The 27,122-nt window shown below is 40.8% G+C and overlaps 2 protein-coding genes across 2 annotated transcripts in view; one reads left to right on the forward strand and one right to left on the reverse strand.

Moving 5' to 3' along the window:
- The window catches only part of LRRN4 (leucine rich repeat neuronal 4), a gene marked incomplete at both ends in the record, with an annotated part of 7,993 nt that extends 5,545 nt beyond the window's left edge, over positions 1–2,448 (forward strand). The window contains 2 exons of the mRNA XM_081942502.1: positions 1–81; positions 1,203–2,448. The exon at positions 1–81 is cut by the window's left edge and continues 57 nt beyond it. Coding sequence (XP_081798628.1) covers positions 1–81; positions 1,203–2,448 — 1,327 coding nt within the window. The remainder of the gene's footprint in view (positions 82–1,202) is intronic.
- A 5,652-nt stretch (positions 2,449–8,100) lies between these two features.
- Positions 8,101–25,965, reverse strand: CRLS1 (cardiolipin synthase 1). The gene is made up of 7 exons (XM_081941874.1): positions 25,362–25,965; positions 17,110–17,247; positions 16,161–16,290; positions 14,945–15,030; positions 12,759–12,827; positions 11,216–11,307; positions 8,101–9,901 (listed from the first exon to the last, which is right to left on the reverse strand). The coding sequence occupies exons 1-7, from the start codon at positions 25,806–25,808 to the stop codon at positions 9,814–9,816; spliced, it is 1,050 nt and encodes a 349-aa protein (XP_081798000.1). The 5' UTR covers positions 25,809–25,965; the 3' UTR covers positions 8,101–9,813.
- Positions 25,966–27,122: the final 1,157 nt, after the last annotated feature.

Below are 27,122 nucleotides of genomic sequence, written 5' to 3' on the forward strand. Positions count from 1 at the left end.
CAACCTCTATGGAAATCCTTTGGTTTGTCATTGTGCAATTTCTTGGTTGCTGTCAAACCCTGACACAGTCGTTCTACAGAGGTAAGAAGGGTTATGAGAATGAAGATAACTCCAGTTGTGGGGCCAAATTAGCTTTTAAAAGGGTAGGAGCTGTGTAACAAGGGGTCCAATGGCATTTAATGTTGTCATTAACTGTTGTGTAGATTTTTTAATTTAAAAATAAAAAATCTTGAATCAGCAAAGATCTAAAAGAAGACAGAAAAACAAACAGCAGTATGTACCAAAGGCAAATTTATGAGTTTCATTTTAGAAAAAGGCATCACATCTTGTATTTACATCCCTATTTTGCCATTTGTGAATGGTTATAGGGGTCATATTTAAAGACTAACATAACTCTCAGATAGGGGAGCATAGGCCCATCAGTTGTAATTTGGTTCTCATCAGCACCTTGCATACACGGAAAAAGAGACTGAGCACTGGTATATTTCACATTAAATAGGGGGTAAATCACAGGTGTCAAACTCGTGTCACGTTGCCATCACGTGATGTATCACGTTTTTCCCTTCACGGAGCTGGAGTGGGCGTGGCCTGCACGTGACCCAGCTGGCCTGCGGGCTTCCACTTTGACACCCCTGGTGTAGATGATAAGAAACGAGAGACATTTCTCAGTTAAGGCTTTTAAAGTTAGTCAATCAAATCCACCAAAGATCCAGAACTCACTCTGATTCCTCCTATTTCCTCAGAGCACAAGATAGTCATAACATAATAAGGTAAGAGGCAAAGCTGAACTTTTGCACTGGGATGAGAATGCTAAAAACCTTTCCCCCCAAAATACAGAAACACAAATGAGGGCTATAGAACAGTGGTGGGATGCAAAAAATTTTGCTACTGGTTCTGTGGGCGTGGCTTGGTGGGCATGGCAGGGGAAGGATACTGTAAAATCTCCACTCCAGGGGAAAGTTATGGTAAAATCCCCATTTTCTACCGATCAGCTGGGATTTGGGAGGCAGAGAATAGATGGGGGCAGGGGCAGTCAGAGATATTTACTAGTTCTCCAAACTACTCAAAATTTCTGCTACTGGTTCTCCAGAACCGGTCAGAACCTGCTGAATACCACACTATTGTGACATTTTACATGTTACATCTTTCTACTACCTCATAGCATACCTTGACTGATTTGGTCTCTTACTATCTTGTTTCAGGGCATCAGACACCATGTGCCATTTTTCTCCAGGAGATAAAAAAACATCTTCATCTATGTCGTTATCCAAACTCTATCATCAGTGCCAAGCTCAAACAACCACGCATTCGGCCTTGTCTTTGGTTCAAGGCAAACTGTACCACACCCTTACGAGCATCAAAACAGAAATATTGGCCGACTCTAATACATTGCCTCAAAAGTCTCTCAGGGATCCCTTCATCCCTCAAAGCACACCTTTTACCTGGGGAGAATTAACAAGGAAGGATCCGAGTAAGACAGGCATTGTTGCTTACAAAGAGCAAGCAGTTCATAGATCTACTGAGCACCCACTGACTACTCCACTTCTTACTACAGAGTTCTCAGCAATCCTGGGAAATCTCTCTACTGAACCTCCTGAAGTGAGCACAACTGAAGTGAAGGAAAGAGAAGATACCCCAACACCGCACCAGTCTACTTTACACAGTTTTACAACTGAAGTGACAAGAACATCTCCTTCCAGTGCTTTGTTCATTTCGTATAGTAAAACAGATTCCAGCGAGAACGATTTATCCCTTCAGGATCCCACCAAATCTACCTCCCTTCCAAATCTTGCATCTACTAATAGTCTACCGGATTATACAGATGACTATGATTATGAAAACCAGCAAGAGGCATCTGTAGCCCAGACCATGGATTTGTGTGATTATGATCCATGCAGGCATCTCCAGAAGCCTTGTGTTGACCTCCAGAAGTTGTCTTCCTGCTTGTGCCCAGGCATGTCGGATGAATTCACCGTCCCAGACCCGCCAAGATTTCATGAAATATCTGAAATGAGGGACACTTCAGCCCAGATCCACTGGTGCTCCCCAAATTCTGCAGTAAGATTCTACCAGCTTGCCTATCGTCCTAAAGGCAGCAAGAAGAATTATACAAATTCTGGAGAGATTTATGCCACCGCTAGGCGATACACTCTGTATAACCTTCTTCCTGGCTCTACCTACCAGGTGTGTATAATTGCCTGGAACAAGGCAGGATCAAGCCAAACTACAGGCTGGAATGAATATAATCTTCCATGCAGTACTTTTGTCACAAAGTCCAGCTACACCTCTATCTTTGTGGCTCTGTGCACAACAAGTGGTGTCTTTCTCATAGCTACCATATTGCTGTCAGTATGTCTGTGCAAAAAACACAAGACACCACACATAGAGCAATATAACACACATCTAGTATCTTATAAAAATCCTGCTTTTGATTATTCCATAAAATAAACCAGGGCAATGAGACTCGCAAATATAGGCAAATATATTTAAACTGTTTACCCAGTGATAATTTTTTTCCCCTATTCCTCCTCCTAATTCCCCCCCCCCAAAAAAAAGTTAGAGGATTTTTTTTCAATTGTTTTGCTTTAGTATTGCTTTTCCTTGTGAAATTTCTTCTCCAATTGAAGCAAACAGAAATTATTTTTCAATATTTAAAACTATGAAAATGATCAAACAACTACCGCAAAGCCTCAAAATTTGGACTATTTTTAGGAAGAGAAAACACTTAATCCAGCATTTAAAGCATTTAATCCAATTAGCAGAGAGATCAGGCTTGCCAACAGGAATGAGAAACTGATTTTTCTCTGTGCTCTTGAAGCTGCCGCTATGCCTGCTCTTTGGGAGAGTCTCACCATTCCCCAGAGTGGATTTGATGGGAGACGGCTGAAGGCTGGTTAGCCCAGACTCATTGGATGTGAAACTTTTCATGGACAAAAAAAAAAAGTTCTCTATTTAAGATGGATTTTTCAGGATAACGTCATATGAGTGTTACAATACCGTAGTGAGAAATCCAAGGACATAAAAATACAACCTATGCTACATATTGCACGAAACTCAAGATTCCTTCCTATCTTTCCCTATTGTGTCAGATTGGATGTTCATGTACTCATAACAATTTGTTTGTTCTATGGAAAGTGCTACCCAACTCCATATGCGTAAATCTACTACACTTCCTTCACTCCACAGAGGATACGTTTTGAGCAGTGACGTCTAAGCAGGCTGCCAAGGGAGGGTGCGGTATCATTATGAAAATATTTGGCATCATTGCTTCCAAACTGAGAATGGTCAGATGTTAAGAGTTGAAAAAAGTTCTCCCTTTCACTTGGAGGTGTTACTCTTCCAATGGTCTACTGTAAGTAGATAGTAGATCTTCCTTTTCCTCATCAGATCTGATCTATTGTCAATAGTGTATTCTGTTTGCCGGGACCAGGGATCCAAAATGTAGATGTCAGACCTGGAAGCCATCTTTTACATTTAGGCCTTCAGGTCTGCCACATTTTCTACTGTGGGAAAATGGGAGGGGGGATTATATAGAGCTGTGATGACGAACCTATGAAACGCATGCCACAGGTGGCACGTGGAGCCATTTGTCAGGGCACACGAGGCATTGCACAGTCAGCTAGCCAGTGTGTATGTGTGCACTGGCCAGCTGATTTCGGCCTTTTGAGGCCATTTTTTGCCCTCCAGAAGCTTTCTTGAAACCTCCGGAGTGCGAAAAACTGGCCCTACGGGCAAACCGGAAATTCAGGAACGTACTTCTGGTTTGCTCTTGGGCTGGTTTTAGCCCTCCAGAGCCTTCAGGAGGCTTACCTGAAGGCTCCGGAGGATGAAAAACGGCCCTACAGACAAACCGGAAGTCCATTCCCGAACTTCCAGTTTGCCCATAGGGCCAGTTTTTCACACTCTGGAGGCTTCAGGGAAATTCCTGAAGCCTCTGGAGGGCCTCCGGGGGGCGGGGGAGGCTGTTTTCGCCCTCCCTAGGCTCCTATAAAGCCTCTGGAGCCTGGGGAGGGCAAAAAAAGCACACCAAAAATGGGTGGGAGCACTGGTCATACGCACATGCGTGCTGTGGTTGTGCGCAAAGCATTAAGGGTGTGACACGACCGTGCACGACCCCCCCCCCCTGCGCTCCCTCCACTTTTGGCACGTGAGTCAAAAAAGGTTTGCCATCAATGATATAGAGTATGGGTGATATATAGTCAAAATAACATTATTTCTCAAAAAATCAAGGCCATCTTGCCCTGCAGCTTCAATGAGGTGACTGGGAGGCATCTCCAGATTTGGATAGTGCCTGATTGGATCATGTGATGGACATGTGGGTCAGTGATGGGTTGCCACTTTTTTTACTACCAGTTTGGGCATGCTCACGCATGTGCAGAAATGTCCGGGTGGGTGGGTGGAGCCTCCCACCGCAGCTACTACCAGTTCTCCTGATCCGGGCTGAACAAGGAGCAACCCACCTCCGATGTGGGTACCGGGCAGAGGCTTGAACTTTTGGGTGGGGAAAACCTGGAAGCTTTCAAATTCAGGTTTTCCCAGATATGCCAATATAACATCTCTAATAAAATGGAACTTTGAGGAAACTCAAGTCTCGGAATCTTCTTTCATTAAATGCAGATTTAGGTCCATCCAAAGATCTGAGGATGATGAATGCCACATCACAAACTATAGGTGAAACCAGGAACGAAATCCAGAAAGAATAAGAAACCTTCCTCAATAGTAGTAACTGTGAGAGGGATCTTGGAGTCTTAGCGGACAACCATTTAAATATGAGCCAGCAGTGTGCAACAGCTGCCAAAAAAGCCAACACAGTTCTAGGCTGCATAAACAGAGGGATAGAATCAAGGTCACGTGAAGTGTTAATACCACTTTATAATGCCTTGGTAAGGCCACACTTGGAATACTGCATTCAGTTTTGGTCGCCACGATGTAGAAAAGATGTGGAGACTCTAGAAAGAGTGCAGAGAAGAGCAACAAAGATGATTGGGGGACTGGAGACTAAAACATATGAAGAACGGTTGCAGGAACTGGGTATGTTTAGCTTAAGAGAAAGAAGGACTAGGGGAGACATGATAGCAGTGCTCCAATATCTCAGAGGTTGCCACAAAGAAGAGAGAATCAAACTATTCTCCAAGGCACCTGAGGGCAGAACAAAAAGCAATGGGTGGAAACTAATCAAGGAGAGAAGCAACTTAGAACTGAGGAGAAATTTCCTGACAGTTAGAACAATTAATCACTGGAACAGCTTGCCTCCAGAAGCTGTGAATACCCCAACACTGGAAGTCTTTAAGAAGATGTTGGATAGCCATTTGTCTGGAACGATATAGGGTTTCCTGCCTAGGCAGGGGGTTGGACTAGAAGACCTCCAAGGTCCCTTCCAACTCTGCTATTGTATTGTATTGTATTAATCTGGTAGGTATACAGCTACTCCTGGACTTACAACCATTCTTTTAGTGATCACTGGAAGTTGCAACAGCACTGAAAAAAGTGATGTGACCATTTTTCACAGCATCCCTATGTCAAGTGATCAAAATGTGGACACTTGGCAGCTCAGTTGCAGTGTCCCTGGGCCATATGATAACTTTTTGCAACCTTCTAACAAGTAAAGTCAAGGGGAAAGCACAAACCTACGTATTTCACTTGAACAGTAGACCAAATTACATAGTCGCTTTAGCTAGCTGCACTCTGACTTACACAATTATTATTTTCAAAAATATTTTTGCGGGAGAGGCCCAGATTTTTTATACTATAGGACTCTCCAATATAAAGGCCATATTTTGAGAAAAATCAGTCTTCCTTTTAGATTAATTTCAGTGTTTATAAATAAATCTAATTGTTTCCAGTGGGGCTTACTCTTAAAAGAATATAAAGAATTCTAGAAAAAGGGATGATGTCTGAGCACTTTGCCCAGGAAGCATATCCTTTCTCAATTTATGTACTTTTGTCAGTGATAAAGTATTAATTTTTATTTATTTCTTGCACATTTTAGACACAAAGGAATGTTTCTGTTAAGTTTGCACAATGTATAGGAAAATAAGTCAAAAGTTTAGAAATTTTAAGCATTGCAATCTCTATACAATAAATATGTATTCAGAGAAGCCGATTTAATGTCTTATTCTACCTGGAATATCTAGGTAGAATTATCCAGGATTAAAATGTAATTCATTGATATAGAATATGATTTTAAATATAATTTTCTCATGACTTCAAGTATCTATTTATTTCATTTGGTATGGAAAGTGTCATGTCAATGAGAGATGGAACAGATGATGATCAGCTGCTAGTTGATAGACAATTCTGGCATGAAAATGAAGAACCAAAATTAGGCAGCATACAGCAATTAATTTTCCTGCTTAGATCCAATTCCAGCTGCTAGAAGATATCAGGCTGGATTAAAGAAGGCTGTGAACATGCAGACAGAGTCTCTTGTTGGGAATTTTAATCAGCATACAGATAGCCCTCAACTTACAACTGAGTCCAAAATTTACATTGTTGAGACATTTGTTAAGTGAGTTTTGCCCCATTTTACAACCTTTCTTGCCACAGTTGCTAAGTGAATTACCTGCAGTTGATAAATTAGTAACCTGGTTGTTAAGTGAACCTGGCTTTCCCATTGATTTTTCCTTGTCAGAAGGTGGCAAAAGAGAATCACATGACTTTGGGACACAGCAATAGCCGTAAGTATGAACCAATTGCCAAGCATCTGACTGTTGATGACATCATCATGGGGATGCTTCAAACTGTGAAAAATGGTCATAAGTCACTTTTTTCAGTGCCGTTGTAACTTTGAATGGTCACTAACTGAGTTGTTGTAAGTCAAGGACCACCTGTATTTTAAACCTGGTTGCACAACTTTCTTTTGACCAAGCGCCACTAATGGCATGCCAAGGACAACATCCCTAAAAGGCCTGGGAACCAGGGCAAAAACTAAATGGTTTTATTGCCAGTTAAATGGATGTAAAATACGCATGAGAAATGCAAGAGATGCTTAAAATTGGAAGTATTGTTATTATTTAGAGGCCTGGCTAAAGAGACCGACAGGACAAGGATGTCTCTTAAGAAGTGGAGCCTTCAAAAAATAAAAGATGTTAGAAAGGGCCTCTCCTGATGATTTTAACATGAGTTGTTGTTAGTTGCAAAGTCGTGTTCAACCCATCGTGACCCCATGGACAATGTTCCTCCAGGCCTTCCTGTCCTCTACCATCCTCCGGAGTCCATTTAAGCTCACGCCTACTGCTTCAGTGATTCCATCCAGCCACCTCATTCTGTCATCTGCTTCTTCTTTTGTCCTCCATCATTCCAAGCATTAGCCTCTTCTCCAGTGAGAAGTCCTTCTCACTTGAGTCCTTCCTTCTCATTAGGTGGCCAAAGTATTTGAGTTTCCTCTTCAGGATCTGGCCTTCTAAAGAGCAGTCATGGTTGATCTCCTCTAGGACTGACCGGTTTGATCGCCTTGCAGTCCAAGGGATTTGCAGGAGTCTTCTCCAGCACCATAGTTCAAAGGGCTCAATTCTTTGGCGCTTAGCATTTCTTATGGTCCAGCTTTCACAGCCATACATGGCAACTGGGAAAACCATAACCTTGACTACTACAATTTTGTTGGCAGGGCGATGTCTCTGCTTTTTAATATGCTGTCTAGATTTGCCATAGCTTTCCTCCCCAGGAGCAAACGTCTTTTAATTTCTTGGATGCAGTCCCCATCTGCGGGGGTCTTGAAGCCCAGGAAAATAAAATCTATCACTACCTTCATTTCTTCATCTATTTGCCAGGAATTGAGAGGGCCAGATGCCATGTTTTCTTAATGTTGAGTTTCAAGCCAACATTTGCACTTTCCTTTTTCATCCCATCAAGAGGCTCTTTAGTTCCTCTTCACTTTCTGCCATTTAACATGAGAGTTGGGCACAAAGCCTTTTATAGCCTTAAGCATTAATATCCTCTTATCAGCTTAATATGGATATGGACTTCCTGTGATGTGGTCATTGTGCATCATTCATCAACTAAACATTTTGCACCAATTATGACAGTATGAGGGACCCTAGAGCAGCAGCAGTCCCTGTCATGCTTGAAAAAGGTTCACGCAACAGAATTAGACGCAGTGAAGTTGTTTAAAGGATTTATTTTGAAAGTGCAAAGGCAATGACTGCAGACAAACATGCATACCATTCATTTTCAAACTTCTTGCATTTTGGCATTGGCAACATTTATGCTTACCTGGTTGAAAGAATATATTCTGTGGTTGTGTAGCATATTGCCTATTTTGTCTTAACGAAATAGGGGGAAAACGTTATATGCTGCAATACAATCAGATTGCAGCAGCCTGATTTTGTATAAACTATCAAAAATATTTTCAGCATACAAACTTTATAAAATTTAGATATATAAAACGTATTTTGAAAATATCCTATAATGCATAGAATATCCCAACCATTTTCACTCTTTCCCTTCATTTCTAAAGTAAAACCATTTCTACTGAGTTATTTAACACAATATTTTCACATTTATTTTCAGCCTAGCAAGTATTTTTATATTCAGGCAATTGCTTATCACCTATGAAACATTATTTGTTTGCATGTACTTAAGTGTGTCTGATCCAATTCTGTAACATCTCAAACAGGTCATTTTAAAAAAATAGCCTAAATTCTGCTATTGTGGAAACTGGAGCTAAATATACATAATTGTTATCCTTTGTTTTGATTCCTGTACTTAATCAAATGGACAAAATATCACATGTACAGTAGCTTAACACTCTTGCCCCAACTTCCTATGTTTTAACAAATATCACATTTGATATTTGCAGCTCTCAATCATTAACATGCACATTTGCAAACTTTTTCTCACAGAAAGGTCTATTTCTCCTATTAGCCTTATGAAAATCTTTACAAAATGATAGATGTACTCATTTTGTTATATTCCTTATAAAAAGCCTGTAAAATAAGCCAGGACAATCTCCAGAGGCTTACAGTACAAGCAGAACTAAGAAACCACAATCAAATCATCTGTTTCATAGAACAACTGATAACTAAGTTTGTCACATAAGCTTTGCCCTTATTTCAACATTAATTATTCTGCGGGCCCTATTCAGAGAACATTTTGATCTCAGCCCCTTACAAAGCTGTCTTGGAAAATCAATTATTTTGATTCTCTATTTTGCATACTTGTATATTTATTTTACGTATTGGTCATCTTTCAAAACAGACTAACAAACTATGTTAGCATATCACTGGCACAGTTAAAGCAGCTCTTTCCTAAATAGAGTATGCCCCAATATTAGACTAAGAAAGAAGTAACCCATGTTTTATCTTAAAGGGCTATTGCAACCATATTTAAACCAGAAGACAAGTGTATGAAGGGTTATAAAGATCATACTGTACCTATATTCTATAGAATTTACTGCCCGCTCGATTACATTTATTTATTGTAGTAACAGGTTGCGCCATCGATCATACCGCATTTTAAATACAGTAAAACTCAACTAAATTCTGCTTGCATCAATTATTTCATATAACTGTTTCATTTGGGATACACCAAAGGTGTACAGTGACCCACACCAAGTGCAAATTTCTGGACAGCAATCAACAAATAATAACAGACAATTATCTTTATATATATGTAAGTTCAGTACAGTAAAAAAATTATAATCTTTATTTGTAATAGATTGAAATAATACACTGAAAGTTCTGCTTATTTACATGATCAAAACTTCATTTTAACGTCATGAAGGCATAGTTTTCACTGAGGCAAAGGTATCATTCCGAGTCTCTGCATAAACTCCACACAACCTGAAGGAGAGAAGAGCAGTCATCCTGCAAAACTTCATTTGTCATTTAGCACCTGAACTGTTTTCCGACCATAATGGTAGTAACTGTATGCAGATGCAGTTGTTGTGAAAGCTGTGATGCACCTTCAGGGAGAAAAAAAAATTGTTTTAGTTCCCAAGCCGAAAAAATAAAAAAAGGGAGATAATGCCAAGTCTAAAAATCACTGCAACACAATTTTTAAAAATCTATTTTAGCTAGGAAGAATCCTACTTGAGGTGGAACTGTTTTTGCTACAACAATTGAAACCTGATATATAAGGCTGGACTACGTAAAATACCTAGACGTTCCAAAGAAATCCTATGTAAGCCAAGATATTTTTTTTTAATCGACGTATCACACCGTATGGTAGATGAATGCCAAGGCAATGTGAGTTCTGCCTTAAATCAAACAAACTCTTTCTATAAAAACATCATCCAGTGAGTTTTTATGTTGCTAGGATTGTAATCCCATGTATACTGACATTTTTTAAAATCTAAATCAACCTTAGAAAAGATACCTTGGAATTGTGATTCTGTTCACCGCTTAGTTTTTCACCATCTAATTTGACTCTAAAATTGTTGAGCAAAAATTATGTATTTCTACCTTGAGTTGACTAAAGAATCCAGAGTTTTATGACCTTTATTATTTGTGAAATTTTTAAAAAGGTGATTTCTTTTTTTTAAAGCTTCTGGAAACTTGGCCCCAATACAGTGGGACCTCGGGTGGCGACTGTAACCCGATCCAGGACGTCGGTCGACACCCGATTTGGTCGTGACCAGAAGCAAGACAAACTGTGCATGCATGCATACACACAAAATGGCGTGGGAGGGGAAATGGCCGCAGCAGGGAAAATCGCCGGGGCTGTGTTTATTTGGCACCCGAAGATGTATGTGTAATGGGAGTACAACATTTAGTGGAGTTTTTGGTCGGCACCCGAATTGTTCGTGGTCTGAGCCGTTTGGGACCCGAGGCCCCACTGTATATGGGTTGTGCCACTAACAAACTGAACCTAACATAGCCTGGCTGATTCACAAGGCAGAAAGGGGTGTGTGTGTGAGTGTGTCTGAATTGGAGAGGAAGTAGCAAAGAAGCAGGTGGAACTATCTTCCTTGGAATAAATCACCTCTGGATCCAGTAAACCTAGACTCAATACTAATATGGGAAGAGTTAAAGCATTAGCCATCAAGTGTTAATGGGCTTATAGTGTGAAAGCTGTTTTTTAGATAGACCATCACTGTGCTTGCTCCCATTTTTATTGTATGTTTCTTCTTGCTTTCATGAACCATCTCACAAAACTGGCCAATATTCAACAGCACGCAACAAGTAAAATTGTACTCTCATTGAGCTCTCATTGTACTCCATACATTGCCTGTTTTTCCACTCACTAATAGTATAACAAAAATTATAACATTACATACCATAAAGTCTGAAGATACACACTGTCCACATAATTGAAAACTGGAGCAGCTAAAGACGCTGCTACTAAGATGAGCTGTACTACGGTATTCACCTGGTAATAGATTAGATTAAAACTAAGGTCACACTGTGCATTTTCACAGAAAAAGTACTACACACACAGTACATGCCCATGTAATGTAAGTCACAGCAATGGAGAATGGAAGAGTAAACCAAATATATTGAACATGTAATGCAGGAAAGAAAATACAGCTTTATCTAATTTACAACAACAAAATTCATCTTTCTCATTCCCTTTACTTCCTTTCTGAGGATCCCTCCCATCAACTCATTCCACCCATAACTTGTCTTCTTCTTCTTTCTCTTTGTCCATTCACTCTTTCTTTATATATTTGTTTTGCCATTCAGGCATCATTCTCTTTCAGTGAACAAAGGACTTCAACATTTTCTCTCATTATGGACGTCATCCATTCTTTATTGTTCATATTCCCTGTCCTCCACATCTGTCTGGGGCAGTAGATTACAGGTAATCCTCATTTAACAACCTTAATTGGGACTAACAACTCCATTGCTAGCAAAACAAGACACACTGCAACCATCATAAATATGAACCAGTTGCTGAGCATCCAAATTCTGATCATGTGACCAGGGGGGATATCGCAATGGTTATAAGTGTGAAAAATGGTAATCAGTCACTCTTTTTAGTGCTGATGTAACTTTGAACTGCCACTAAATGCATGGTTGTAAATCAAGGACTACCTGTATAATTGAGATGAACAGGCTATTGTATACAGGTAGTCCTTGACTTACGACCACAATGGAACCCAACATTTCTGTTGTTAAGTGAGACATTTTTAAAATGATTTTTGCCTCATTTTACGACGTTTCTTGCCACAATTGTTAAGTGAATCACTGCAGTTGATAAGTTAGTAGCTATTAAGTGAATCTTGTTCCCCCATTGACTTTGCTTGTTAGAAGGTCACAAAAGGTAATCACATGACCTTGGGACACTGCAACCGTCATAAATATGAACCAGTTGCCAAGCATCCACATTTTGACCCTATGATCATAAGGATGGGGCAAAGGTCATAACTGTGAAAAACGGTAATGTTACTTTTTTCAGTACCATTGTAACTTTGAATGGTCACTAAATGAACTGTTGTACGTCGAGGACTACCTGTACCGCCATCTGCTTTCCACCCTTCCAGCAGGGTGGCCAAAAGGGCATAGATATGGGGTGGGGTGGAGGAAAGGTGGGATATTGTAACCATTATAAATATGTGATAGTTGCCAGATGCCTGAATTTTGATTGTGTGACTGCAGGGACACTGTGACAGATTTAAGCGCGAGGACCAATTGCAAGTCCATTTTTTCAGCGCCATCAAACAACTTCAAACAGCCATTGAACAAATAGTTGTTCAGTGAGGACTACCTGGGTAAGTCATGAAAGATAATCAAGTTGCAAGATACAAAAAAAAAAAATGCTGTTGCAAGGCAATATTCAGTTTGCCAAATGGACCCAGCATGACGTACTGTTCTTCTCACCTTGCTGATGAACGTTGGCTTCAACTGAGCAGTGACATAACATGGATTGAAATATCTACTTAATGTCTTCTGTGAGAAACAAAAATAATAATAATCTTGCTTTTAATAAACGTGGTGAAAACAAAGCCTTTACTAAATTTACAAACTGATAAAATCGAACGGATGTTTTGTTTTTTTTACCATTTCCCCCAAAATAAGACAGGGTCTTATTTTCTTTTGACCCCCGAAATAAGCACTTGGCCTTATTTTCAGGGAGGTCTTATTATTTTTGAGGTGCAGGAGGCGGCGAGCCTGGTCACCTCATGGCTGCTGCTATGTTGCAATATTCTCGGGGAGGGCTTATTTAAGCGCATACACTCAAAAGCCCGATTGGGCTTATTATCTGGGGAGGTCTTATTTTCAGGGAAACAGAGTAGCAACACAGCATATTTATTCCACATCTTCAGGCTTATGTTTAACAGCACAATTCTTCATGCATATATCTAACTTAATCTATAGGTAACAGAGTCTAAAAGGGGGTCGGGTTTTCAAAGCTTCAGGATAGATAGTCAAAATGAACAATGGCTCAAATATTTAACCTGTTTTAGGACACTGTGTGTTTAATATTTTAATATTTTTTATATTAGTTTCTTTTATAAATAAGTCAAGGTGGTCAACATACCAAATTCTCCTTCCTCCTCCTACTTTCCCCACCAGAATAACCCTGTGAGGTGGGGTTTTTTCTGAGCAAAAGTCTCCCATGTCTATGGAGGGATTAGAATTCAGTCTTTTGTAGTGGCCTTCACCACTACACTCAATTTTAAAGTACAAGACGAACGCATGAAGCCAGCAGAACTTAGTAGAGTCTCTGTTCTTTATTTCAACAACAAAATAAACAGGAAAATTAACTGATAGTTATGCCATTGAATTTGGATGATGCAATCCTTGGGTGTTATAAAACAGGAGTCTCCAGCCTTGGCAACTTTAAGACTTGTGGACTTCAACTCCCAGAATTCCTCAGTCAGCAAAAGATGGCTGAGGAATTTCAGGAGTTGAAGTCCACAAGTCTTAAAGTTGCCAAGGCTGGAGATTCCTGTTATAGAAGGCTGCCTTTGCCTTAGGCTTAGACCAGGGGTGTCCAAACTTGGGAACTTTAAGACTTGTGGACTTCAACTCCCAGAATTCCCCAGCCAGCCGGCTGGGGAATTCTGGGAGTTGAAGTCCACAAGTCTTAAAGTTCCCAAGTTTGGACACCCCTGGCTTAGACTGTCTACATCCGCTTTAGAGGGAAGATGGCTTACAAACAATTAAATTCAGCAAACAAATGGGACTAAAGCAACCATGGAGCAGATATGGGATCCTACAGGAGAAGATCTGTTGCCATTTCAATAATATTTTGGTTCAATTCAGTAGGATAGCTGGAAAAGCTCTTTGGAAAGGCTGTTTTGAGGAGCAACAAGGAAGTGAGGGAGGAGGTCAAACAGACATTTTGAGAGAAAAGTTTAGGAACAGGAACAGAAATGGTATCATTTCAATGGGAAAGACCTCTTCTGCAGCAGAGAATGAGATGCTGGGCAAGAAAAAGTCACAGGAAGACAGATGGTGAAAAGATGACATGAGCAGACAAGTTGGCAAATTCTGAAGCTTGAACAAGAGTTTGAAAATGAACAGGAAACTTGGAGTCATTTAACAAGTATAGCGTAGCAAGGTATAGTAATGAAGAAATAGTGGAGATCAAAGAAAATTCTGATGGACAAAGATTATGACCTTTAATTTTCACTGAAAGGTCAGAGAGAGTATTTTTATAATTTTGTAAACACTCAAGTGGGAGGCTGGGAAAATATTATAAGGAAATTAGCACGCACAGTTCAAGACTTCTGGCCCAAGGAGAATTTGGGAGTCACAGTTCCAACTGAAAGGCAGAAGATAAGGGAAGGTTGTCCTCTGGAAACAATCAAAGAAAGATCCGTCTTGGACAGAAATACAAAAAGCAAGAGAGAGAGACCAAATAAGAAAGGAAGGGAATCCATTTCACTCCCTAATTCTCTGTGACAGAAACATTGTTGCTATTATTGTCTGTGGAGGGGGGGGGGAAAGTCCTATTTTAGCAAGCCTTCATTTGGGAACAAGCTTTACGTGTATTGTTTCTTCTAAGGACTGCTTTGATTTCGTATCTAATGCATATTAACACATGGCAGGATACTTACCGGTGGAGGAAGAGTTCTGTATCGAACATAGAAAACAGCAGCAATTAATGTAATGTCCCTTAGAATTATCATTGATGTAAGAGGGACTGAAAAACAAATAGTGAAAGCCGTCTTAAATATATCTAAATTTCACTCTGGATTCTTGTAGCCCCTGCAGTTTTCTTGGCAACTTCTTCAGAAATAGTTTGCCATTTCCTTCTTTCTAGGGCTAAGAGCAAGTGGCCAAAGATCACCAAATGGCTCTGTGCCTAAGTTGGGACTTCAACTCACGGTCTACTCTGGTTCCTCAACCATTGCACCAAACTGGCTGTCATATTGAGACTACATATAAAAATAATTCCAATTCACAGTATGTCTATACGGATTGCTGCAAAAGGCTAATTAGTCTGAATCACTGTTATTTAATTCTACTGTTTACCTACTCATTACCACAAACACAACACAGATAAATTACAGCGGTTGCTGTAACTGAACAATGCATTTAGTTTCTGGCCTGGGCAAAAGCAGCATACACCTGCAGCACTTAACTGCTTCTTCTCTATCCCCAGAAGGGAATAACCTCAACCTGGGTAATAGGGAATAAAACATACAAGATCTGTTACTGTTTTCTATATATTGTTTTTCTAACCATAATCTGCCTTCATTGGAGATTATACAGCTCACAATAAATTACAATATAAGGTAATGCTATCCCTTCTGACTGTATCAAACACCACTTTAGAATTACAGCATTATTTAACCTCTTCAAAGGTTCAGCAATTTATTTTAGATAATAAAATGAAATCAGGAAATTTAGCTCAATGAACAACACGGACATACCAAGGATATACCAAAAATAAGGTCTTACAGTTAACTATATAGCATATATCACATGAAATATTCAAATTGGATGCAGTTTTCTTTCAAACCCTTCCTTACTCATTTTACACATGATTTTTGAGCAATCCTAAATATGGTAACATTTTGTCTGAAAAACAAAATTAGTAAAATTGGCCCATGGGGCCTGATTTTTGGTACACCCCGTATATTGCATTTTTCCATTAGATTTGTTTACACTATTATATGAAGGTTGAATACTATAACTACGGTATGACACATACTGAGATATTGAACTGTGCCAATAAACTGAAAGAGATTTGCTTCTAATATTTAACGATTCATTATTTTTAGATCATTCAACTGGAAGAATCACTTAAAAGACAGCTTCTTTGCTTACCTGGAATAAGATTTGCACATGTCAGGCTAATATATAGGATACTGATAAGGATTTTATCAGCCAGAGGGTCCAAGGCACTTCCCAACGCAGATTTCTGGTTGGCCCAGTTTCGTGCAATGAAGCCATCCAACTGAAAATGCAAGTTAGACAAATAGTCTAATGGGAAAGAAACCAAACATTTACATTTTTGTCAGATTTATATCCCATCTTTTTTTCTCCAAGAGCACCTTTGGATATATCCATTGGAAAGTTGCAGGTAATAGGCCTAGGAGTGAGCTTGCCAGCCTCACTGAACCAGTTTTAAACTAACATAATTGCAAAATGTACCAGACACATTTCTAATGTGCTGACTTGTATGCTGCATTTTCTGCAAAGTATATATGTAGTTGTACGGGTATATTTAGAGCAGGAAGAATAAGATGATGGGAAATGAGGAACTGAAAGTAATGAACGGCTGAAAGCTTCAAATGTACATGGGTGTTTGCAGACAGTGACGGTCAGTAAGAATGTAAGAAAGAACAAGGAAGTGAAACTATGTCAGTTAAAAAAAGAAAGTATAAGAAATGTGACTTGAGTTGAGAATGGTGTCCTTTGCCCAATAGTAGTCCTTGTAGGACCTGCTATGTGTCATTGGAGCCCATTGCAATGGTTTAATAATGTACGTTTTGTTGTGGAATTGCATTACTATGTTGGCTATTCGTGTTCCAAATTGCTCATGAAATAAACCTCTGAAACTTAAGAGTAAGATTTATTACTTGTGGTTTGTCTATGTTCCTCTTTATTGGGATATTTTTACGACAACCTGAAAATACAATTAGCACTAGCTAATTATAAAATCATATTCAAGCACTAAGCATCTGAATTTGAAAATGTTTCCGAACTCACTTTTAAAGAAAAAAAGTCTCATTTTCATACAACATTGTAAAATATATACATATAAAGGAATTACCAGGTCTGTTATTCCAGCCAGGGCAAACACACCCAGTGCTATGTTAAAATCTTCTTCAATAATCAAATAGCCCAAAATAGGTGCCAAACCAATCCTTGCCATTGAAAGTAGATTAGGGACAGTCCAAGGGTTTTCATACTAGAACCAAAAAAAAAAGCATAGAAAAAATTATTACAAAACTAATATAAATAATCTGAATTTAATGTACTTTGATAGTATGGAAGGTAAGAGGTAAATTCTGTATGTTTAATGTGCTTAAGTGCTGCACTGGAATGTAGTTATCTTTTCTAAGAATTTTCTTAATTACAAAGTGACTTCCCCCCAAAAGGCTTAGCTTTGATAACCAGTTGTTTCCAGCTCTCAAGAGCTGTGAAGACTCATTTCCCCATCATTGCCAGAAGAACACACAACCTCCTACTCTCTGAAACTCTATAAGCAACAAAAATGGTCCATGACATTGACCAACTGAAAAAGGTTAATTTGTTTTTGCACTGTTGCAAATCTCTTTGGAGATTCTTACATCAAAGGACAAGATAAAAATTCTTCTACTAAACAGCAAATGGGTTGATTTTCAGTTAATAAAAGGATATAGCTATACAGATATCAACTCCTCTGAAATTCTCAAATGTTCAAAACAAAACAGCACATAAATCTCCTTGGGATGGTTATGTCTACTTCAAAAAACCCTTCTCATGTCTACTCCACTGAGAGATTCTTTTCTTCTAAAAGGATCTTGACTTCCTAACCTTCCGCTTTAACATACTGGCTAGAGACCATGTTTTCCCCACCCACATCAATTCTGAGTTTATGATACTGTAGATAAGAAAACACCTGCATCCACCAATCTTAAATTTGTAGGTTACCAACAATCACAAGCTACTTTGTCACATAACTTAACTGTGATTTAAAAAAAAACAATCTGAATCAGCACACCTCTTCATTTAACATTTTTGTGACTAATCATTTGCAGTACTGCTTTTTTTTAATCAACCACTGATTTCTTGAGATAACAATTTTCATGTGACCATTTTCCCAACAATTATAACGTGCTATCTCTTCCCTGAAGGTTTTGTGGGTTTTCTAACTTTTCAACACAAATGGTACTTCAGTTTGTATCCACGGTTGAAGGATTTATCTGAGACCTGCCACATTTGAAGGCAAGTCCCCTCTGATCCCATTACTATATTTGGCTTCTAGCTTTTATTTATAACTTTAGCTCAAGAGAGAAACAGAAAATAAAACTGAGTCAAATTCTATTATTTCCTCCAGGTTATATATCTTGGTTCCATCTAATCATTTATTTAATAAGTGTATCTCTCATTTACCAAGTGCCACATAAAATTTCCTCCGTTCTTCTGAAATAACCAGGTCCCATTTTAGACGTTTAAATATTCAGGGTTTTTTCAAGACACTATATGAAGGAGCTCCTTCCCTATGGATCCCTTTTTAATTAAACTTTCAACAAATTCTTTAAGTTCCATTTTTAACAACTAACTCAACAGTTGACAGAAGGATGTAGGGATCTTCCTCAGGCATATACAGGTGAAACTCGAAAAATTAGAATATTGTGCAAAAGTTCATTTATTTCAGTAATGCAACTTAAAAGGTGAAACTAATATATGAGATAGACTCATTACATGCAAAGCAAGATAGTTCAAGCCGTGATTTGTCATAATTGTGATGATTATGGCGTACAGCTCATGAAAACCCCAAATCCACAATCTCAGAAAATTAGAATATTGTGAAAAGGTGCAATATTCTAGGCTCAAAGTGTCCCACTCTAATCAACTAATTAAGCCATAACACCTGCAAAGGGTTCCTGAGCCTTTAAATGGTCTCCCAGTCTGGTTCAGTAGGAATCACAATCATGGGAAAGACTGCTGACCTGACAGTTGTGCAGAAAACCATCATTGACACCCTCCATAAGGAGGGAAAGCCTCAAAAGGAAATTGCAAAAGACGTTTCACCTGTATACAGTGTGTGCACAATTATTAGGCAAGTGAGTATTTTGACCATATCATCATTTCTATGCACATTTTCTACCTTCCAGCTGCATAAACCTGAAGGCTTAGTGGACATAAGTGTATCAGATGATGTGTATTTGTGTAATGAGGGAGAGTGTGGCCTAAGGAGATCAACACCCTGTATGCATGATGGCAAATTATATGGTACACATGCCACAGGTGGCACACAGCACCCAATCTTTGGACATGCGAGCCGTCGCCCCAGTTCAGCTCCGCCACACATGCGCTTGTGCCCCCCACCAGCCAGCTGGTTGTTGGGTCTCTGCCGTGCATGTGCGTGGGGCAGGGCGCATGCAGTGGTCACAATGCGCCTGCATGGGGCAGGGCTTAGGCGGGGGGGTCGCACATGTGGACATGTGCGTGGGGGGCATGCAGGCATGCGGGGGGGCAGGCACATGCAGGAGGGACATGCAGGGAGCGGGGCACATGTAAGGGGCTATGTGAACATGCGCAGGGGGAGGTCACATGCACGCAGGGGGCATGTACATTGCATTTTGGGGGTTCAGGCACGCACATGCATTCACACACGGCCGCGCTTTGGCCACTCCATCCGAAAAAGGTTAGCCATCACTGCCCTATATCAAGGTGTGCATAATTATTAGGCAGCTTCTTTTCCTCAAGAAAAATGGGCCACAAGAGAGATTTAACTCACCCTGAAAAGTCAAAAAATGTAAAAAAAAAAGTATTTCAGAGGTTTTGAAACTGCTACGATATTGGGGAGTGGTCATAGAACCATCAAACGTTTTGTTACAAATAGTCAACCGGGAACATGCAAGAAACGTGTTGAGAGAAAAAGACACACATTAACTGCCAAAGATTTCAGAAGAATCAAAAGCTCCACCACATGCATCGAAGCACTCCACTGAGTAGCTAGCTAGTAAAAGGCCTTAAAGGTTAAAGTATAATTATATGGCCCCCTTCTTCACCTGAACTAAACCCTATTAAGAACTTGTGGGCCCTTTTTAAACGGGAGATTTACGGTGAAGGAAAACAGCACACCTCTCTGAACAAGTGCCTGTGAGGCTGTGATTGCTGCTGCACAGCAAGTTGATTGTCAACAGATCAAGAAACTGATAAGACTCCATGAATAAAAGTCTTATGATTCTTATTGAAGGATGGCTACATTGGTCACTGAATTTATTTTATTTTTTTAATGTCAGAAATGTTTGTTTGTACATTTTGAGTTGTTTGTTTGTTATTCTCATTTTAACAGATGCAAATAAAAGAGTCAGATGGGCACATTTTTGTTTTTTCATTTAGTTGCATAATAATGTGCACACTAATAGTTGCCCAATAATTGTGCACACATTCTCACATTTACTTCATTAAATATTCACGTTTGAGATTTTTTTTTCATATTTTGGATTGACTGGTGGCAGCACTGTAGTTGTTCAATAATAAAAATAAATCTCCAAAATAGAACTTGCCTAATAATTGTGCACACAATGCAAGCTAAAGTCCTTAGGAATTACTGTCTTCCAGACAAACTGTAAGCTGTTTGAACACTTCAGTTCCTTGTTGACATTAAACCGCTTCATCCAGTTCCCTCTGCTTATTTTCTTCCCTTAAGATCTCTTAATAAATATCACTTAGCTGATTTAAAGGTTTATTCCCCTTTTCAAGGGGGGGGGGGGGGGGAGGATTCAATCAATAACAATCTCTTTTTTTCCACACTGGTTCTCTTGTCCCCTAAATGCTGCTTTTGTAATATAGGAAGCTCTGCTTCTTGAGTTTGGGATCATTTGTCTTCTCATAACTTTTCCCATCTTCTGCTTCCCATCATTTTGCTCACCCCTGCAGCTTCCTTTCTTTTCACTTGTTTCTTTCAGCAGCTTTTGCTTCCTCCTCCCCTACAGCCTTATCTTTTCCAAACTACCCTCTCTCTTAAAGCTCCTCCCTTCAGTTTTTCTCTCTGCAGCAGCTTCTCTTTCCCTTCTAATAAAGACTCCTTTTAGCAGCAAGACCTATGCTAAGGTCAGCCTAAGACCTAGGCTGACCTTTCATCAGCCTCCTCTAGAGGAGAAAAACTCCATGGCACTTTGGAAAAGCTAATTCATTTTTCTAATTGTTCCCTTCCCACAAAAGATGCAACTTTAAAAAGTTGCCGTAAAAATAATGCTTTCTATGGATGGATGGATGGATGAATATAATTTTTAAAATAAAATATATGTATTTGTGTGTGTTTTATTTTTAAAATGGTAGCATTAAAGTTCCGGCAAAATAATAAAATAATGACCTTACATATAAAATAAAGTTTAAAAGTCACCCCACCAACTTTTGAAGTATGGTTTTCACTTGCACAAAAGACTGTGAGTCCAAAGACATTGCATATGTATGATTAAAAACAAAAATAAGATTTTCTTATGGAACGCTAGATCTTATATGCTTCATTTCCAGTAATATACAGATGAAACTCAAAAAATTAGAATATCGTGCAAAAGTTCATTTATTTCAGTAATGCAACTTAAAAGGTGAAACTAATATATGAGATAGACTCATTACATGCAAAGCAAGATAGTTCAAGCCGTGATTGTTAAGCCGCTCCTGAACAACAAACTACGTCAGAAGCATCTTACCTGGGCTAAAGAAAAACAGACCTGGTCTGTTGCTCAGTGGTCCAAAGTCCTGTTTTCTGATGAGAGCAACTTTTCAATCTCATTTGGAAACCAAGGACCCAGAGTATGGAGGAAGAATGGAGAGGCACACACTGCAAGATGCTTGAAGTCCAGTGTGAAGTTTCCACAGTCTGTGTTGATTTGGGGAGCCATGTCATCTGCTGGTGTTGGTCCACTGTGCTTCATTAAGTCCAGGGTCAACGCAGCCGTCTACCAGGAGATTTTGGAGCACTTCATGCTTCCTTACACAGATGAGCTTTATGGGGATACTGACTTCATTTTCCAGCAGGAATTGGCACTTGCCCAGACTGCCAAAAGCACCAAAACCTGGTTCAATGATCGTGAGATTACTGTGCTTGATTGGCCAGCAAACTCACTTGACCTGAACTCCATAGAGAATCTATAGAGCAGCAATGGCGAACCTTTTTTGGCTCGCGTGCCACAAGTGGGGGGAGCGCAGGGGGGTCGCGTGTGGGCGTGCCGCACCCATAATGCAATGTGCGACCCCCCAATGCGCATGCGAGCACAACAGGCGCCCCCCCCCCCCATTTTTACATGCTTTTTCCACCCTCCCCAGGCTCTAGAGGCTTTATAGGAGCCTGGGGAGGGCGAAAAGAGCCTCCCCCGCCCCCCCCCGGCGGCCCTCCGGAGGCTTCAGGGATCGTCCGGAGGCTTCCCAGAAGCCTTCAGAATGCTTAAAACGACCCTCTGAGCAAACCGGAAGTGACTTTTGAGAGTCGTTTTGAGCGCTCCGAAGTCACTTCCGGTTTGCTCGGAGGGTCGTTTAAAGTGTTCCGAAGGCTTCAGGGAAGCCTCCGGACGGTCCCTGAAGCCTCTGGGGGGGGGCTCTTTTCGCCCTCCCCAGGCTCCTATAAAGCCTCTAGAGCCTGGGGAGGGCGAAAAATGGCTTTTAAAAATGATGAACTCAGCTGGCCAGTGAGCGCATGCGCGCTGCCCAGCTGACAGGGCAGCGCCTTGCGTGCCCTGACAAATGGCTCTGCGTGCCACCTGTGGCACACGTGCCAAAGGTTCGCCATCACTGCTATAGAGCATTGCCAAGAGAAAGAGACATGAGGCCGAACAATGCAGAAGAGCTGAAGGCCGCTATTGAAGCATCCTGGTCTTCCATAACACCTCAGCAGTGCCACAGGCTGATAGCTTCCATGCCACGCCGCATTGAGGCAGTAATTGCTGCAAAAGGGGCCTAAACCAAGTACTGAGAACATATGCATGCTTATACCTTTCAGAGATCCGATATTGTTCTATGTACAATCCTTGTTTTATTGATTGCATGTAATATTTTAATTTTCTGAGATTGTGTATTTGGAGTTTTCATGAGCTGTAAGCCTTAATCATCACAATTATGACAAATCACAGCTTGAACTATCTTGCTTTGCATGTAATGAGTCTATCTCATATATTAGTTTCACCTTTTAAGTTGCATTACTGAAATAAATGAACTTTTGCACAATATTCTAATTTTTCGAGTTTCACCTGTATTCATTAATGCATCACTTCATTTTCTAAGACTTTTACACAACACCATTCTCTGTGCACATTTAACCATTCTTAGGAAGTTCTGGCAGATAATATATTCAAATAATATATTAATATAATAAAGAGAGTGGAAAATAAATTGGCATTTATAAGAATAATCAATAATATAAGATGCCAACAGAGTACTGAAATTATGTCAAATAGTGAAGTTCGCATTTATACAAACTCTAGCCAGCAACCCCAACTTAAAACAGAAACACTGATTCTCCTATCAACTCTTTCAACCTAATGGACTATTTCTCTCTACACAGTACTAGTTATCCCAAAATAACCAAATGAAAAACGACATCCCCTTTGATGTCAGTCCAGGTAAAAACTGCAAATAATGATTAACCTTAGACAAGTACAGGCTTTGTCCTCCAAGGAAGGCAATCCTGAATTTCAGAGGGTTCCCTTGGTCAAATCCATTGAGATGCCTCTCCTAATTCTGGGAATGATTGAGGGCAAAAGAAGAAGGAGACGATAGAGAATGAGGTGGCTAGATGGAGTCACTGAAGCAATAAGTGTTAGCTTAAATGGACTCCAGAGGATGGTAGAGGACAGGAACGCCTGGAGGAACGTTGTCCATGGGGTCGCGATGGGTCGGACACGACTTTGCAACTAACAACGACAACACCAATTTTAAAAATAAATGGGGGGGGGGGAGATCCAAGAGTTTATTTCAGATAAATGCATGGTCTCTGGATGATGAGACACCACCTTAAGGTGAAATGCCAGAATTCTTCTTTATTTCCAAAAAGTTACAGTGCTTTGTAAGATATGTAGCCATAGCTCCATTACAATAGCGCATCAATTCATACAGATCAGTAAATTATGCTTTAGTAATTGAGGACAGGTATGACCACATTATACATCTTATGCCATAACCATTTTTAGCTCATGTGTGTATTTAAGCCACTATTTATATGCTTTGCCATTAAAGTATGAGCACATCAACTTATGGGCGATCCTCATTTAGCGATTACTTGTTCAGTGACTCTTTGAATTTATGATGGCACTGAATGAGTGATATTTACAAGTGATCCTCAAAGTTCCAGCCATCAGTCACTAAATGAACTGAAAAAAGTGACTTACGTCCACTTCACAATTATTGCAGCATCCCTGTGGTCACGTAATTAAAAATCAGACGCTTGGCAACCGACTCACATTTATGACGGTTGCAGTGTCCCGGGGTCATGTGATCCCTTTACAACCTTCTGACCGGCAAAGTCAATGGGGAAACCAGACTCACTTAACAACTGTGTTACTACATTAACAACTGCAGTGATTAACGACTGGCAAGAAAGGTTGTAAAATGGGGCAACACTCACTTAACAAAATTCTCATTTAACAACGTAAGTGTTGGGCTCCATTTGGGATGGTAGGTCGAAGCCTACCTATATATAGCCCTGACTTTCTCATGATGGTAATTAAAGTGAGGCAAACCAGCAAAACTACATGAGGACAATTTCACTGGTCAACCCCATCTAGTTAGAACTTTCCTGACAGTTAGAACAATTAACCAGTGGAACAGCTTGCCTCCAGAAGTTGTGAATGCCCCAACACTGGAAGTCTTTAAGAAGATGTTGCATAGCCATCTGTCTGAAACGGTATAGGGTTTCCTGCCTAGGCAGGGGGTTGAACTAGAAGACCTCCAAGGTCCCTTCCAACTCTACTATTGTATTGTATTGTATTGTATAGTAAAGTATTGGAAGTGGTTTAAAAATGCACATCAAAGGGGAAGAGGCCAGGGGACGTTCTGCTCCAGAAAGTGAACTCACTTTCCTTCTTTTAGGGATAACATATAAAAAACGAAAGTACTGCAGAGGTCAGTCTGATTCAAGGAGGCATCGCTTTGGATTTCAAATATTCGCTCGGGATTATTTTCCCCTGCACGTGGCAGCCTCAAAGCCAAGGCGAGGTGCCTACTTTGCAGAACTTTTTAAGCATTATTTTACCGGGGCGCAGCCAATCGGGTGATGAGCCCTCTCCCTGAAGCGCTACAGCCTGCATTTAATAGGGGCCATCATGTCAATGGGGACGAAAGGAAAGAAAGGAGCCCCCTGCCCGCCCCTACCAGTTCAGCGAATCCTTTGCTGGCATCGGGTCGTTCCGAGGACTCCTCTGCTTTGCCGGCATCGGGTCGTTCCGAGGACTCCGCCGCGCGCCGATCAGCTCCCCCGCAGCCGGCGCGCGAGCAGTGAGGCTGCCCAGGTCCGCCGGAGGAGCAACCGAAAGGGGGCGCCCAAGCCGCAGTGCCTAGAAGATGCTTGGGGCTGGCCGGCCGCACGCGCAGTAGCAGACGTCGCCCCGTGCCCGGGGAAGACGGCGAGCGGCACTCCGCGAGGCTGCTGGAAGAGGCCGCGAGCGTGGCTCGAGGGCCGTTCCGGGGCTCGCCGCCGCCTCCTCGGCTCCTCGCGCCGGCGGCTGCTACGGTGGCCCGCAAGCACCGTCCTGGACTCGTGCTCCGCAGAAGACCCCACCCCCAAGCGCTGCCTTTGACCAACCAAGCGGCGGTCAGCATGGCTTGGTTGGGGCAGGGGGTTGGGGTGGGGTGGGGGGCAAGGGAAAGACCTTTCTACCAACGAAGAGGAGGAGGAGGAGGGGCAGAATTGAAACATGCCCCTCCCCTCCTGCTCTCCCCCCGCCGCTGGCCGTCTCCCTCTTCCATTCAAGCGCGCTTCAGCGCACCTTCTACCTTTTACGGTCCAGCCGGACGCGCTTTTTACGACGCCTCCCACTGCTCTTTACGGCAAGAGGCGCCCCGCTTATTAAAGAGACAGCAGCGCTGCTGGCGAAGATCAGATGGTGGTTCCTGCGGGCTGTGTAGTAATCTCTATAAATTCCACGCCTAACTGAAGCTATGAGGATAAGTCTTTTCTTTTAAAACACCACATTATAATTAAACCGGGAACCAGTTAGCGGGACCACCGTTGTATCAGTTTGATGTAGATAACAGGCTAGAAATCGGGAGATCGTGAGTTACAGAATTCTGTCTTGGGGGGAAAAAATTAGCTGGATGACTTTTTTCCCTCATTAACATATTGAGTTATAAGATACAGAATACAAAAGAAAATAGAAAAACAATGGGGAGAAAGGGAGTGAGGAAGGATTAGAAAGGAAAAAAAGCATCGACTTCGGACTTTGTTATAGTAAAATAGGGCATTAACACCAAATCACAACTTTTTGCTTTTTCATAATATAAACTAGCCATTTCTATATGGATCCATCAGCCTAATCGATAAAATCAAAATTCCATTCTTTTCCACCTCAAGCACCAAGTTCAGAAGCAAAAGTACGTGTATTCTTTTTTAATCAAAATAGTCAATTTTGCCTTTTTAAATTGGATGACTTTGAGCCAGTCTGAAATCTTGCCCTCCACCTCCAAAAAAAAAAAATCCTGCAGAGATTATTTCAGACAATTGCCAGGTGTCAACAACTGACTTGAAGGCACAGAAAATAAAATAAATTAGAAGTAGAGCAGCCCCTTTTGCAAGCACAGCACAGCTGGCCGGGGCTGGTCTTCAAATACCTAAACAGGATCAGACTTGGTTTAACTAATTTTAGGGGAGAACACTAAAAAAAATCCTGGCTTTTAGAGATCAACATCAAAGCTGAGAAAACTACACAGATGCTTCATAAAGTTGTTGGACGTTGAGTTTGACCCCAAAGGACATTAATAAAACTGCATGAATATGCAGGCCAGTATGTAAGCCAGGTGGTGACAGCTGAAAATGTGGGTGGGAGGAAAGGGTGTCTTGATTTAAAATACCGGTACCTAACTTCCTACAGAATCAGTAGGAAGGATCCAGCGTGTAGCTAAAGATTGGGGGGGAAA

Source organism: Natrix helvetica (genome assembly GCF_964273705.1).
Source record: "Natrix helvetica genome assembly, chromosome: 2".
Taxonomy (NCBI): Eukaryota; Metazoa; Chordata; class Lepidosauria; order Squamata; family Natricidae; genus Natrix; species Natrix helvetica.

What these genes read in the sequence shown, in the direction of transcription:
- CRLS1 (XM_081941874.1), bottom strand. Translation starts at nt 25,808, where the DNA reads ATGCTGACCGCCGCTTGGTTGGTCAAAGGCAGCGCTTGGGGGTGGGGT. An exon ending in TGGCTGGAATAACAGACCTG is followed by an intron (nt 16,291 to 17,109) that starts GTAATTCCTTTA and finishes TTGCATTTTCAG; the next exon opens with TTGGATGGCTTCATTGCACG. An exon ending in ATGTGCAAATCTTATTCCAG is followed by an intron (nt 15,031 to 16,160) that starts GTAAGCAAAGAA and finishes TTTGTTTTTCAG; the next exon opens with TCCCTCTTACATCAATGATA.